The 16,112-nt window shown below is 37.9% G+C and overlaps 1 protein-coding gene across 1 annotated transcript in view; it reads right to left on the reverse strand.

Annotated features, from left to right (window-relative positions):
* LOC113061736 (PTB-containing, cubilin and LRP1-interacting protein-like) overlaps positions 1–14,543 on the reverse strand; it is a 31,448-nt gene extending 16,905 nt beyond the window's left edge. The window contains exon 1 of the mRNA XM_026231129.1: positions 14,270–14,543. Within this exon, the coding sequence (XP_026086914.1) occupies positions 14,270–14,299 (30 nt within the window). The 5' untranslated portion in view covers positions 14,300–14,543. The remainder of the gene's footprint in view (positions 1–14,269) is intronic.
* Positions 14,544–16,112: the final 1,569 nt, after the last annotated feature.

Here is a 16,112-nt window from a genome sequence, read left to right on the forward strand (position 1 = left end):
GTCAACCATTCTGGATTATTTGGGATTTGCTAGATGTAATGAGAACAGTGTGACCCGGCTAAAACAAATCATTTCCTGGATATGTAATTGTACATGCACATTTTCTTTATTTTTATATTTAGATTACATGTGCTGTTAGTTTAAAAAATGCTAACAATTAAATAACAAACAGCTCATCTTAAAATGCTATCTGTTTTTCATAGTTTGTATTATAATGTTTTAAAGCAAATTTAGTTGCAGTTAATTGAATGATTGTTTTCAGTTAACTATTTAATTTTTTTACACACACACACACACACACACACACACAAACACACACACAAACACACACGATTGTTTAAAAATAGTTAACTAAAAACATGTAAATGAAGACAGACACAGTTTTTGTTTGTCCAGCTGGATCTTATAACATCCAAGTGAATGATAAAACACCAACATGTCATTAAACTAATTAAACTTATAATAAACTGAACTGAAACTGTAAACTTGCAGTGCAGAATGCTTTATTGATTATAATAGGAGAGCTCTATTTCATAATTTAGTATGCATTTTGTAATTAGCGTTTCTATTTTTTGTGATGGATTTTTTTTTTTTTTTAAAGAAAGTCTTAAAACATATTGTCAACAGACTGCTTCTATCCATCACAGCCTCATATTCTTAAAAAAAAAATGGCTTCTACTCTGACTAGGCTCTATATCCTCCATCTCCGAGCTTACAAAAACGCTTATTTTGAACCTCCAAAATGTTTCTTACATTAATTCTCTGCTGAGGTCTTCACTATGCCTGCCAATGTCTGCTATGATTCGATTCAAAACAATGTTCCTGGCCCAAACTGCTGCCAATGAGCTTCACTTAATGACTTCCACACCTGAGCTACTAATGCCCCGAGTTTGTTGTCTCCAACCAATCTTTAGGGCACAGCACAGTGAATTAAGCCAGTGGTTTCCTCTTTATAAGTACCCAATCAAAGGCTGCGTTTACACTTGGCATTAACATGCGATCACCATGATCCAATCAGGCGGATCGGATCATCAGTCAATCAGGACATGGTGCATTTACCCTTGGCAACATCAAGTGACTTCCATCTGGACTCTATCTGGATAACCAATCGGATCTCTCTTTCCCGTGAAATATTTAAATAAGTCTTCTGACAGTTCAGAAAAGCACTGTTCATCAGTAGTGACTTCAAGACCAAAACAAATGGGGAGATATCCAAAATGTGGACTGATGTGGGGCCTCCAAGAATAGGGTTTGGGAATTTGCTTTCATCACTTGGTCCAAACCCAAGTTTGAGTGCATTTTCTTGCAATTTTGCAGCATCAGTATGAGCCCAAATGGATCGAGGTCCACAACAAATGTTCTAGTGAGAAAATGGTTGGCCTGATGTTTTTGTTATGTTGTCTTGTAAATGTCGCAAAAAAAAAAAACAAAAAAAAAAACATTTAAACTTCATAATAATAATAATAATAATAATACAATTAATAAAATACAAGTTTAATTTTACATCAGGACCACAGAACAGTGACAAATGATCAATAAAATTTAACTTACAGCAAAAATAAATAACTACATACATACATTTTGCTGAGCTTTACCTTGGTAAATCTGTCCAATAAGTTGCCTAAGTAGTAATTACCAGTCATAATAATAGTTGAAGTGTCTGCACAAAGTTACTCTGAGAGAAGTCTACAACATGCATCAAATAAAATACAATTAAAATAAGCAATGTTTAAGCTTGTGTTCAAGAAAGGGAGGTAGAAAACTTGTCAGATCTAAACTGTGAACCATATATAAGGCCATCCTTAATAATATTCTTATTTGCCGTAACCCTACTGACCCTGTCAATTTAGGACTGACTCAAATCTATTTATATTTGCTTTTAGTCCGACCGACTTGCCGGTTGTACATTTGCGTTAAGACAGACCATTTTTTTTAAATCTTCAAACAACTAATACAAAAGCAATAAAATAATATTAATTATATTTTAGTAAGTATTATAAATATATAAATTGCCAAGGCCTATATACAAACGAAGACTACGTTCTTTCTTTTAAAAAAAACAGTGACGTCATCTATGTTTACACGGATGTTCACACTATGGCACACTCCTCTCATTCATTGTCAGAGTCAATGGTTCACGCTTGGTAATGATGGCTGCGGCTGCAGTAAACCAAATGTTCGCGGTCACTGTTCAAAGTCATACGGGTTCGGGCACCATAATACATCTAAAACATTCATTAAAACAGCTCGACACCGCTTTAACTGTGCCCAGATCTTTTCCCATCCCTTCTCCCATCTAGTCTAAAACCGTGACCATGTCGAATGTCACTTTATGTTTGAAAATCTTTTGCACGAATTGATTGGATCAACCAAGTTTCGAAAACGAAAATAGGAAATTGACTTTGACGACCTTCTCTCGGAGCATGTCCAGGTTTTTTTTTTTTTTTGAACACGCGTCACACAGCAACTGCAGCATCGGACACACACACATAACAGCAAAAAATACTTCTGCACAATGTTTCTCTTTTAACAACAGAAATGTGAATTCTGCCGGTATTCAGACAGTCTCATGCATACAGATACAGATTCGGGCTAGAATGCAATTTTTTTGTTGTTGTTGTTGACATTTCTAATCATGTAAACAGCCATGTTGAAGCCTGCAGTAAATGTTTTGCATTATGGCAGTCTACTCTTATTGTTTTTCGTGGATGTTGCACTCCTGTTCGTCATTGTTCAAGCCAATAAATCATCAGAAATATTGGTCTTGACATTCGTCCTGCCTGTTGTCCGTGGATTTACCTATATTTGGTGTTATTTGCCGTATAAAACTTATTTAGATTTTACAATCGATTCAGTGAACACTTGTCACTCAAATCAAACAGGATTATTTTCACAAAAATGACAACACAAGAAAGCAAAGTAAACGGTCTCTCATTTGTAGGTTGCATTGACACCTAGCGGTGGATGCAAGTAAAACAGTATAACACAACCTAATTTTTTTTCTGCTCACCTGAAATTCATGCAATAAACATGTTTTTGACAAAGATTTCAATTTGTTTGTGGTTTATACAGCCTGCATCAAAATGAGGTTTGCAATGATGCGCCTGAAGGCACAATTTGAAGACCCAGCCAGTGACGTCACGATGCTAATTTGTTTAAATTCATACCTATTCCAAAATTCATCACCATCACCAAAATTGTACTTTTTTTTTTTTACATTGAAGCTTAAAAAAATATAGACCCTTTAAAAAAAAAAAAATAGATGTTACTGCAAACCAAAATATTTTTAAGGGGGGGGGGGGGGGGGGTGAAATGTAGTACTGCATCCTTCATAACTCCAAAAAGTCTTTAGTTTTATTATATTTATAAGAGAAAAATAGTCTGTGCCGATTTTTTTCGGAAAAACACGACCGGCTGGAGGCGTGACGTGTGGGTGGAGCTAAAGAATCACGAGCGCCAGTAGGCTTTTGCGTTGAGAGCGTTTGGAAGTTGTGACATTACCGTGAAGAAAAAAAACCATCATCCAAATCAAACCATGGCTAACAGTCAGATTCAGCCGTTTATTTATGATCCAGAATCAGATCCCGAGGCTGAAACTGAACAAGAGCAGCAGCAGCAACGACTACAACAGCGTCTCTATGTGGTATGTATTGAAACTGTATATATTTGCTTATGTAACCCCTCTCTCCCAGGTCCTTTCTGACGCTCCTCGCACTCGCTCCGAACGGGGCTCGAACCCGGGTCTCCTCTAACAAGGAGGCTAAATGGCTACAGCCACTAGTGTCTGTTGCTAGTGCATCTCTTGAGATCGGGGAGGTTTACCTGCACAGCACTACTCGCTGGCCTCCGTTACACTTTGCGGTTTTGGAAAATGACTAAGTTCCACTTTATGTCGTCTTTTTTTTTTCTTTAAAGGTGTACAAGAGGTTTACTTGATGTGCTTACGCGCCGATAGCTAAGTTAACAACACAGAGATATTTGAAGCAGTTTTACTCACCACCTGCGGTTCCAACACACGATAGTGACCCTTTTTCGTTGGGATTGCATCATCCTTAAGAAATAAACGATGTGCAAATCCGGCGTCAAACAGGGCCTTGTTTGTAAAACAAGCATCTTCGAAATGCAGGGAACAAACACAAACACTTGCACAACTCCGTCGATGCTCTGTAAAAATAAACTCCGTACACTGGTCCCTTGATGTTTTTTTTTTTTGGTAATCTGTGCAGGGTTGTCTTGCCCTGGCAACCAAAAACACACTTCTTTTGTGACATTTCGCGACGCTCTCGCTCTGATCAGTGAAGTCTGTTATGCTCTCAGTGCTCTGCTATACGGGAGCGCGCGCTCTTCCGGCAGAAGTGCCTCAGGACCCATATAAGGAAATTCCGCTCCATCTACCGTCACACAGACCCATACTCGAAAAAAACTTTCCGAAACTTGTGACAAACCGGAAGAGCTTTTTTTGGAACAAAAATACTCCTTCAAACGTACAACTTAATTTTTGAAACTTTGTCCATGTTTAGCATGGGAATCCAACTCTTTAACAGTGTAAAAAACTCAGTATGCATGAAATAGCATTTCAACCCCCCAACCCCCCCCCCATTTAAGGATGGCCTAAATATGTGTGCCTTCTGCCTGCTGTGTGTGGGTGAGAGATGAACTAAACTGTGCTAGTGTTTAACGCATTATACGGTCGTTTGTGGGTCTGTCCTGCAGTGATGGGTTTAACAAGACCAGGAGTGTCTGTGTTCATTCATATATCACTCACAGACATAGACAGAAAGAGAAAAACATGAGAGAGCTGGAGTGAGTTAGCAAAGTAGTGAGACAATGGAAACGGTTCAGGCAGATCTCTGGCGGCTATCAGCTTGATTACATCTGACAAGCCTCGTATTTCATCCGCACTCAGATTTAGCTGACTTCTGGCAACATTCCTCTGCAATCTGGTCTCCAAAATATAGGTCAGAAATGCATAAACAGAGTCTCTGCAGCATATTTTGAGTTGAATGCAACAGTCTTCATAATGCCTGCCAATATCTGCAACAATTCAAAACACTGTTGTTGGCCTTCACTGCTGCCAAAGGCCTTCACTTCATGACTTCCACAACTGAACTACAAAAGCCATGACTTTGCCGTCTCCACTCATCTTCAAGGACATTTGTAGCCAGTATGACAATGATTCGGGCAATGTTTTCAAATTTAGTTAGAAACTCCCCCATTTGAGTCTGTGCTCAGGATATTTTCACATTTTATTCTATGACATAAAATACATCAGTGTTTTTTTAAAGCCATTAGTAACAAGTGGTTAAATGGGACTAAAGAGGGTCTACACACTAGTCACTTTCACAGCCTCATTGTGTTTATAATCACACTCTTGCAAACTATTCAAACTCAAACTTCCATGGAAAATGTTTATATAAAAACTGAAAGTTGTTGGAAGCTCAGTATTGGTGTCGTTGAAGCCATGCAACTGTGTCATATAGCCTTCATTTAGCTTTTTACTTCAACCGATTGTAAATTATAAAAGATGTGTTTATTTGTTACAAAAAAAAAAACCAGAGCTTATTTTCTGCAATAATTAAAAACACCTACTGGGTTTCTGACAAAGGAACCAGGGTGATGTGAAGTTCTGGGTTGGCCTACAAAAAAAAAAAAAAAAAAAAAAAAAAAAATTATATATATATATATATATATATATATATTAGGGGTGCTCCGATCACGATCGGCCATCGTTATGCGCATCTCGTCAGTAAAGCCGGTTTTCTAATGAGCCGTTAATTCCATCAGGTGAGTGATTTCACATAGAGCAGCTGTTACTACACAGAGCCGTTGTTAATAGAGAAGATGCGCAAATCACGTTAATTTTCAGCGTTTATTGGCACATCTTCTCAGTTAACAACGGCTCTGTGTAGTAACAGCTGCTCTATGTGAAATCACTCACCTGATGGAATTAACTGCTGATTAGAAAACCGGCTTTACTGACGAGATGCGCATAACGATCGAGCACCCCTAATATATATATATATATATATATATATATATATATATATATATATATATATATATATATAATTATTATTATTTTATTTATTTTGTAGGCCAACTCAGAACTACAGTTATCTATTAAGTTTCCTACAAAACTATAGATTGAAAACCTGCTGAAAGCTATAGTTGTCTCAATGAATTTATTGGCTCAATGAAATATTTTCCATTCAGTGAACAAACATATTCAAACTGACAAAACAAAGTAGTGTTACTTAAAATAAATGAATCGCATGGCATTTACAGCTCAGGCAATTGGCAAATGTGCCCAACAAAACTTTGCAAGAGATGCGAAGAATGCGAGTTACTCTCCAAAGGCAATTTATTGGCCTATTTGAAAGCCGACTTTCACACACAGATGGTATACGCCAATGGTAGTTTGCTAAGAATGATAGTGTGTCCAGACAAAGCTTGTAAATTCGAGGTTTGGGTATAATTTTATAAGGGTCCGTGTTGCGTTTCACATGGACCCGCCAGGGCCAAGTCAGGACAGACACGTGGGAGGTTGTGTGCTGCCATTGGTGGATGCCACTGGATACAAAAATCCAACAAAAATGGCGTGGGAAGATGCCAACGACAGCGGAAAACCTCAAAGTCAATGCTGGCCCCACCCACCTTCCTAAAAACACCAATCAATGTCAACTAGTACAAGTACCACTCACACATTCGCACAAATAAACATATGCATCAGTTAACTGTAAATGCATTCATTTTCACATATTTTTCAGATGTACACAGACCCCAACATAAGCTCTCTGTGAACCCTGTGAGAGAATCCTGCCAGACACTAGAGAAGCTAACGACAGACAGACATATCTGTGGTTTATCCTCAAACTCACTCAACACATGCACACAAACTCTCACTCAAACCAAATGATATTCTTGGAAACTCTGCATTGTAACAGAATAAGGCCACATTGTACTGCAGTTCTCTCAATTAATCCTTTTTAAGAACACCCAAAAACACATACTTCACACTAACGCCAAACCCAAATCTTTCCCCTCCATGCGAACGCACTACAGAAAGACTGGATTTAACTTTGAACGTGGGTTCAATTCAGTTCACTTATAATGACATAAACAATGAAATAAGGCGGGATGGAAATTTTTACAACAGGCAATTTTGTAATGGGACAAGGAATTAGCAGCTAACATGGGCGTCTTTTCCGGATAGACCTTGGTGTTTTAGTAAATTAACTGTTATTTAAGAGAATCAAGGTACCTCTTATAAGGTATTCGAGAAACAGGATTGCACCCACCTGCCTATCCTAGTGCCCCTATCATGCCCTTTTTAAGGTTAATAATGTTGTTTTTTTTGCAAGGTCAAAAACTTTTTCGTTTTCCCAAAATATACATTTAATATCACCTCATTTTCCAGTGATTCCCAAATGATTTATTTGATGCAGTTCCAAGATTCAGTTTCTCTAAACCCCTCATTTATGTGAGTCTACTCTGCTCTGATTGGTCAGATAGCCCAGTCTGTTGTGATTGGTCTACTGTGCGCAGCGCATGTCTGAATCAATGGTCCAAATAAACTGGGCACTGAGCCATCTTTCAAGAGCAAGCGTTTGTGAATCCCACTCTGAACTGCCTGATACAGTATTGTTCAAAATAATAGCAGTACAATGTGACTAACCAGAATAATCAAGGTTTTTAGTATATTTTTTATTGCTACGTGGCAAACAAGTTACCAGTAGGTTCAGTAGATTGTCAGAAAACAAACAAGACCCAGCATTCATGATATGCACGCTCTTAAGGCTGTGCAATTGGGCAATTAGTTGAAAGGGGTGTGTTCAAAAAAATAGCAGTGTCTACCTTTGACTGTACAAACTCAAAACTATTTTGTACAAACATTTTTTTTTCTGGGATTTAGCAATCCTGTGAATCACTAAACTAATATTTAGTTGTATGACCACAGTTTTTTAAAACTGCTTGACATCTGTGTGGCATGGAGTCAACCAACTTGTGGCACCTCTCAGCTGTTATTCCACTCCATGATTCTTTGACAACATTCCACAATTCATTCACATTTCTTGGTTTTGCTTCAGAAACAGCATTTTTGAAATCACCCCACAAGTTCTCAATTGGATTAAGGTCTGGAGATTGGGCTGGCCACTCCATAACATTAATTTTGTTGGTTTGGAACCAAGACTTTGCCCGTTTCCTAGTGTGTTTTGGGTCATTGTCTTGTTGAAACAACCATTTCACGGGCATGTCCTCTTCAGCATAGGGCAACATGACCTCTTCAAGTATTTTAACATATGCAAACTGATCCATGATCCCTGGTATGCGATAAATAGGCCCAACACCATAGTAGGAGAAACATGCCCATATCATGATGCTTGCACCTCCATGCTTCACTGTCTTCACTGTGTACTGTGGCTTGAATTCAGAGTTTGGGGGTCGTCTCACAAACTGCCTGTGGCCCTTGGACCCAAAAAGAACAATTTTACTCTCATCAGTCCACAAAATGTTCCTCCATTTCTCTTTAGGCCAGTTGATGTGTTCTTTGGCAAATTGTAACCTCTTCTGCATATGCCTTTTTTTTAACAGAGGGACTTTGCGGGGGATTCTTGAAAATAGATTAGCTTCACACAGACGTCTTCTAACTGTCACAGTACTTACAGGTAACTCCAGACTGTCTTTGATCATCCTGGAGGTGATCACTGGCTGAGCCTTTGCCATTCTGGTTATTCTTCTATCCATTTTGATGGTTGTCTTCCGTTTTCTTCCACGTCTCTCTGGTTTTGCTCTCCATTTTAAGGCATTGGAGATCATTTTAGCTGAACAGCCTATCATTTTTTGCACCTCTTTATAGGTTTTCCCCTCTCTAATCAACTTTTTAATCAAAGTACGCTGTTCTTCTGAACAATGTCTTGAACGACCCATTTTCCTCAGCTTTCAAATGCATGTTCAACAAGTGTTGGCTTCATCCTTAAATAGGGGCCACCTGATTCACACCTGTTTCTTCACAAAATTGATGACCTCAGTGATTGAATGCCACACTGCTATTTTTTTGAACACATCCCTTTCAACTAATTCAACTAATTGCCCAATTGCACAGCCTTAAGAGCTTGCATATCATGAATTCTGGGTCTCATTTGTTTTCTGAGAATCTACTGAACCTACTGGTAACTTGTTTGCCACGTAGCAATAAAAAAATATACGAAAAACCTTGATTATTCTGCTTAGTCACATTGTACTGCTATTATTTTGAACAATACTGTATTACAGAAGCAGTCGGTTCCAACCTGTATTTGTGTCGTGATCTCTCTGAAAGGGATAGTTCAATCAAAAATGGAAGCTGTTATCATTTACTCACCCTCAAGTATGAGTTTCTTTCTTCTGTTAACACAAAACAAGATTTTTTTTTAAATATGGGATACAAACAGTTTCCAGCAGACAGCCATACATTAGAAAACAGTGGCCACCAGCAGCTGTTTGTTCCCCAATTTTTTTTATATATCTTCTTTTGTGATCAGCAGAAGAAACAAATTCAAACAGGTTTGGAACAACATGATGATGACTAATCCTCTAACAAAGACTCTAACCATTTTGACCAAGAGGGAAATGAAATTTAAGTGTTAGCAGAAAATAATGATGACTTTGTAGATATATGAAATGGAAAGAAGAACTTGCATTTGTTGTTAGTAATAGCTGGTAACAAAAATATATTTTGAGGTGTATGAATAAATCAACATTTGCATAATATGCAATGTGGGCATAATTTCTGCTGTCTTGGGCATTTGAACATGATTTTAAGTCCTGCTGAGACCAGCTTAGGCTGCCATACTGATTACACGCAACATCTAAAGGGATATTTTACGAACTAATGGAAATGCTGTCAGTGGTTACTCATGCACTGCATGATGTGTTCAGCTCACTGACTTACTGAACCAGTCTCAGATGTTAACATCTCACTGGATGGGACGTTTTTCATTGAATGACATTTGAAATTTCAGTCTATTCCTCATTCAAAGCTATTACATAACTTTAGCAAACATGAAATATTGAGCAACAAGTCGAGCCAATCACTTTTACAGTGCCTTTGCAACATAGAAAGCTTGGGTTGCATGGAAAAAAGCCTTTATATGTCTTCTTTTTAAGTTCTGCAAAATAAAAAAATGTAAAAAATACATAAAGCCATATGGGTTTGGAATGACATGAGGGTAATTATTATTATTTTTTATGCATTTGTGTCAGTCGTGTGTGTGTGCTGCAGTTGTCCGGATAATAACCAGATTATAAAGGACAGTTCTGAGCTTAAATGGAGGTTCAGAGACAAAAACACAATAGAGAACGGTTCCAGATCACAGAACGGGAGAGAAGAGAATGAGACTGAGCATCGCCATCACACAGTGATGCCCATTACCATGGAAACGCCACAAAGAGAGAGCCTGCTGGTAGTCATGGTTACTATGCAGCAGACACTGAGAGTGCTTCAGTGCATTTTGAGAAAAGTGTGTTGGGAAAGAATCAGTGCACATGAGTGTTTGTGTGCGGAGGGCTTGAGAATTAGATCTCGTTTCAATGCATTGTAAGGAAATCTATCAAGTCTCTTTGTTAATTTGCAACATCAGGCCACTGCCCAACACTAGGGAGGCAACAGTATAACTGTGTCTGGGTGGTCTTTGGGATCACTACTGGGAAAGTACTATGCAAATATAACAGTGAGACCCTCACGATGACGGGATCTGCGGTGCTAAGAATGTGTGTTTGTGTTACACTAGATACGTTCTGGATCATCATAGATAGCCATGCAGGAGTGATCTCAAGTGTGTGCTTGTCTCAAAGCATCAGAAGAATACCATTCACACAGACACACACACACACACACGACAATAGTCCACTTGAGAGAAAATTTCCAGTTTGACTTAAGTCCCCAACTCAACTGAGCTTAACTTGTTTTTAATCCAGAATATCTTGCGAGTTAAGATGAATCAACTTGACTGATCATTTTCAAATAATCCTTTCTTTTTAAAGAGCAGGTCATATGTTTTTTTTCTCATTTGCAGTTTATAACGCAGCTATCCTTAAATAAAAACAATCTGCAAAGTTGTCAATCAAAAAAGTGCATGATAAATAAAGATATTGTCTCAAAAGAGAGAGTGGATTCTGACTTGCCTTACCGAGTGGTCATATTTATTTATTTTTTTTCTTTTGCATGTTTTGAGGGGTTTTTTTGTTGCAAAATTTTGTGTATGGTTCACCATACTTGGCCACAGGTCACTTCACTTTTTGAAATGTCGGAAAGCTGAAATAAACATTATGTGTTAAAAACACTGCATAGTTGTGATTACATAACAAGTGCAGAGTGCATCTGTTTCTGGCTCAGCATCAGCCAAAGCACGAAAGCACAGTTTGAATTTGGTAGTTACTGTTTGTGACGTCACTGAATCCCAAATGTGAAACCGTCCTCCCAGGGGCACAGAAATGACGATCCCATACTACTCCAAAGGTTAATAAACATGAGATGTTTCACATTTATCAGAGTAAACCACACTTACTACATGCAGTCTCAGATTCAAGTGAGAACCTGCTCGGTCTTATTTCAAAATGAGCAAAGTGTGAAAACACATGTATGTGCTGCTCCACACAAAGTCAATCAACCACAACGGTCTACTCAAAAAGCAATGGATCTTGATGCTGGCTCTGGTTTGTTGAGATCCATAAAAGTGGAGTAACGCTGAGTGGAACACTGTGAGAGGACAAAACTCATGATGTCTATATTTTTTTTTTTTACTATGGCTAACATATCGCAGATTTTACTTACGATATATTAGATCCTATTGTAACTGTACATGAGATCTGATTGCATTGTGTTTGATGGTATAATCCTATCAGATTCAAATCTCCATGATGCTCTTAACACATCCCATGGAAAACACTGAATCCTACTAAATCCAGAATTTTATGAGATTAGAAAGAGTCCACCCCAGATCCCGAAAACTGTACAGAATGCAAACAGCCCTAAATCATATTAAATGTCTTTAACTATGAACTTATCTTAAAATGTACAATACAATTTTTATGCGCCAAAAGCATAACGGATCAAAGTTTAAACAGCAACACATATTTATTACAGATTTTAGTGATTAAGATATAGCATATGTACATTTATATTTAATGTATTATTTAGACTACTGTTTTCATACAAAGACCTAGAAACCATAGTTACATTTGTACCATGATATGTGTGGTTTTAACTGTTGTTATCATGATCTAAATGTGTGCTAAGACAAACTCACAAAGAGTCAGAATAAATACATTTCACTATATCAAATGAGGTTGTTTGTACAGATGTTACCGTTTTCGATAAAGAACATAAATTTGCTTCTGCATCCTAACTCAAGCTGCTACTACTGTCAGCTCAAGCTACTGTCAAAAGTGCATTTCTGAGAAACAAAAAAAATGTACAATTATGAATATGTTGCAGCCAGCACTGCAAACTGTGCTGAAGATACACGTCATAAAAGTCAGGCAACACAAACCAGATTCATGATTTGAAACTATATCATTCACTAGAAGATGCAGAAATTAAGATATTTATTTTGTTAAGGAGAAATGAATGGAAAAGTGTAAAGTGTTTGTTTTTTAAAACCACAATTAAAGATCTGGTTTCTAAAACTTTCACTTAGGAGCAAAAATCCGCCTTTAAAATTGAAAGAAATCAAGATTTGAAATTGATCATGATAATTATCAATACCAACTGATAAAAGTATTGTGATGATTGTTTTGCTCAGTCTTAGTTCAGAAGCTAATCTACTGGATTAGTTCAGGAAGAACTTTTAATCTTGAGTTTGCACAGAACTGTGGTAGATTACTAAAATCTAGCTTTTTTAACATGGTTTTAATTCGTTTATAGTGGTTTGACAAACATTTTGCTACACGTTGCAGCACATTTTGTTGATCAGATCAGTCGAAGCAGTTTTCAAAGGTTTACTACGCTATTTCATCAGTGTCGCCATGCAAACTCTGTGAGGAAAGATTGTGCAAGTTCATCTGGCGAAGCCTGTCCCGCTTCACATCTGGATAATATTACAAACAGAGGAGACCTGAAGCCCAGCACCCCAGGAGATAAAAAATGCTTGACGTGAACTTTTTTCTTTTTTATTTAAAAGGAGATTTGCAGGTAACTGCTGGACTTCTATAACTGGATGAATCCGAATGCTTGGAGAAATCTGGCTAAATATTCTGCAAAGGAACTGAATGCCAGTGTTGCTTCTCTGCAAGGTTACACTGCAAAAAAAAAAAACAAGACACACAGCTTGTCAACAGATGTGCTGTATGTGTAAACCCGCTCTGAGATGCCGGTCAGATATTATCAGACATCTTGAACTGTTTAAACGTGACATTCAGACTTAAAAACAACACTCATTGTGGCAAGTATTTGCTGTGACAATCAATGTTCATTTTACACCTGCGTATTTCAGGATTCCCGCACCTTTATAACCAGTTTCCATTTGTGATTAGTGAATAGGGATTAACCCCCTGTAAAATCTGTTTTCTTGCTAGTTATTAGCCGGCTGACCAGCTTCAAAGACCAGTCTTGGCCAGCTGGTAGCTAGTTTTTTTTTTTTGCAGCTAATGAGCAGTTAACAACCAGTGTGAACAACCATGTTCCAAACCACTGCATGCAGTTTATACTGGATTTCCCATCTAAAAAAAAAAAAAAAGTAAAAAAAAAAAAGATGGCCTTAAAGAGATTTTAACAAGTTTTCAGTTTGAACACCAGGCAATGAAATTGAAATTTAAATGACTTTTCTAAGTTTAAAAAGTTTAAACTTCACTGATATTTCCAGGCTTTTCTGGTGCTTACAAACCGCGCAAACGAGTCCTGTGAGAACGCAGCCTGAGCAAGGCCAGGAGCACAGTCAGTTCCAGCACAACAGAGTCTCTCCAGCCATTTCACAGACTCCAGACAGACACAGCAATGGTGTGAAATGGCCTTGGGTCTGGAACGGCATGACATGATTCAGAAAGAAGTGTAAAACTTCAGCTCTATTTCGCGAGGGGACTCGCAGCAGCAGTCCAGACGCGCTGAGCTCCAGACAGGAGGAGAGATACAAAGTTAAAGACCCTCGCAACACCAGTGTAGCGGCTCATCAGATGAACGGAGCCTGGAGGAGGTTTGCTGGATGAGAAGCTTGTGTGGCCTGCACACCGCGTCTCCAAAGTGAACGGCAGACAATAAACGCGTTTCTTACAGTAATTAGACGTCAAATCTTACCTGCAATCGCTCGGACGCAGGCTGCCACATTTTAATAGAGGATATGCTCGATTGTCAGGCTGGAAACAGGGATAGTCCGGCTATAACATCTGCTCGCTGACGGCGCGTCCTCGCTCCTTCTGCCTCCTCAAGCAACCCCGAGGAAAATACACAGAGATCGTGAATTCCAACGGTGCGCAAGACCGAAACTCCGCCTGCGAAAGCACGCACAGGCTTTTTTCTTTATTTCTCTGTCCCTCTCAGACGGTGTCCTCCGCCCCCTCTCTCCCCTTCTCCCTTCTCTTCTCTCGACTGCTGTTTTTCACAGACTGACCGGAAGAGGGCGCCACTTACTGGAGCGCTGCAGTCCACCACAGCGGTCACATCATAGTCTTTCATCAGTACTGAGTTAGCCTACAGTCCCCTTCCCATTAAAAAAGCATGACCATATTTTGAGACAGTTTTGTATCTAAATTACTATGAATCTTCGTTTACCTACAGTACAGAGGCGTTCACATATCTTTGACAAATATGACATTTTCAAGTTTTGTTTCCAACAATGGATTGCAAGGTAAATATACGCGTCATCTAGTGCTCTTTTTGTTTTCGTTCTTATAAATTAGCCAGTTACTATTTCTATGTAAATAAATAAATAAACTGCTACAAACGTTTCTTTGGGTGAGTAAATGTGGAATCGCTGGCTCTGTATATATATATATTAATCATTTGTTTACAAATTGTAAATATTTGTTAGTAATTTTGGTTGTTTGTAATATGAAAAAAGTAAATACGTATGTTCAGTGCTGTCAAATCGATTAAGTGTGTACATAATATATGTGTATTGTATATATTTATATGCATATATATAAATATAAATACACATACATAGCCTACATGTATATAATAAATATTTATGCTTATGTATATAATTTATTTCATGTTTATGTATGATTTATATCATATGTAAATATAAATATAACATATATTTCTTAAATATATGCATGCATAAGTGAATATATGCAAATATATGCAACACATAGGGACCTTCATGGTGTAAATATGAACTTTTATTTTGATTGCAATAAATTAATCGATTTGACAGCCTTAGTGTATATCTGTTTATTTGTAAAGATAAAAAAGTCTTCTTCCACAGTATATTTATTTATGTAATAGCTTAACAGCAAAACCTTTGAGAGCCAAACACTACAAACACATACACAGACAGAGAAACACAATATTTACATAAATACAGATTTAGACATTTCTACAGACAGATATTTCTGCTGTTGAGCATGAAGGCCCATATGACAACTATTGGTCTCATTATGATTTAGTAAGACTGAAATTTATAAGTAGGTTCAAACCATAGACTGTATAAAAACAGGTTCAAACCAGATGTGTTTTGGGGGGGCTCAAAGAGTAACAGTGTTATAAAATCAGACCTTTGTGATGTTACAAGTCAGAGACTGAACCTCCCTTTCTATAAATGGTGTCTTAAATTATTATTTTCCAGGATTTAAAAGCAGTTAAATGACCAAACGTACTGTACACCCATCAGTGCCATGCCGGGGGCGGTGGGCCCTTTTGGACCGATCTAGATTCCGTATCTAGATTAATGTACACTACCAGATTTCATATTTTCTATATATAGCAAAACAATGGCATTGATCTCTATTCTGGACCAGAAACTTCTTATAATAATATAAGGTCAAATAAACACTTAAGGGGGTCAAAAAGGGACCGTAGTCTCTCTCCAAGGTCAAAGCCATCCAAAGTGTGTCTTATCTACCCTGCTATGGGGGGATTTCTCAGTATACGCAATTCCTACAGATGTTTACTTTCAGAACATCTGGAGCCCACACAA

Source organism: Carassius auratus, chromosome 43 (assembly GCF_003368295.1).
Source record: "Carassius auratus strain Wakin chromosome 43, ASM336829v1, whole genome shotgun sequence".
Classification (NCBI taxonomy): Eukaryota; Metazoa; Chordata; class Actinopteri; order Cypriniformes; family Cyprinidae; genus Carassius; species Carassius auratus.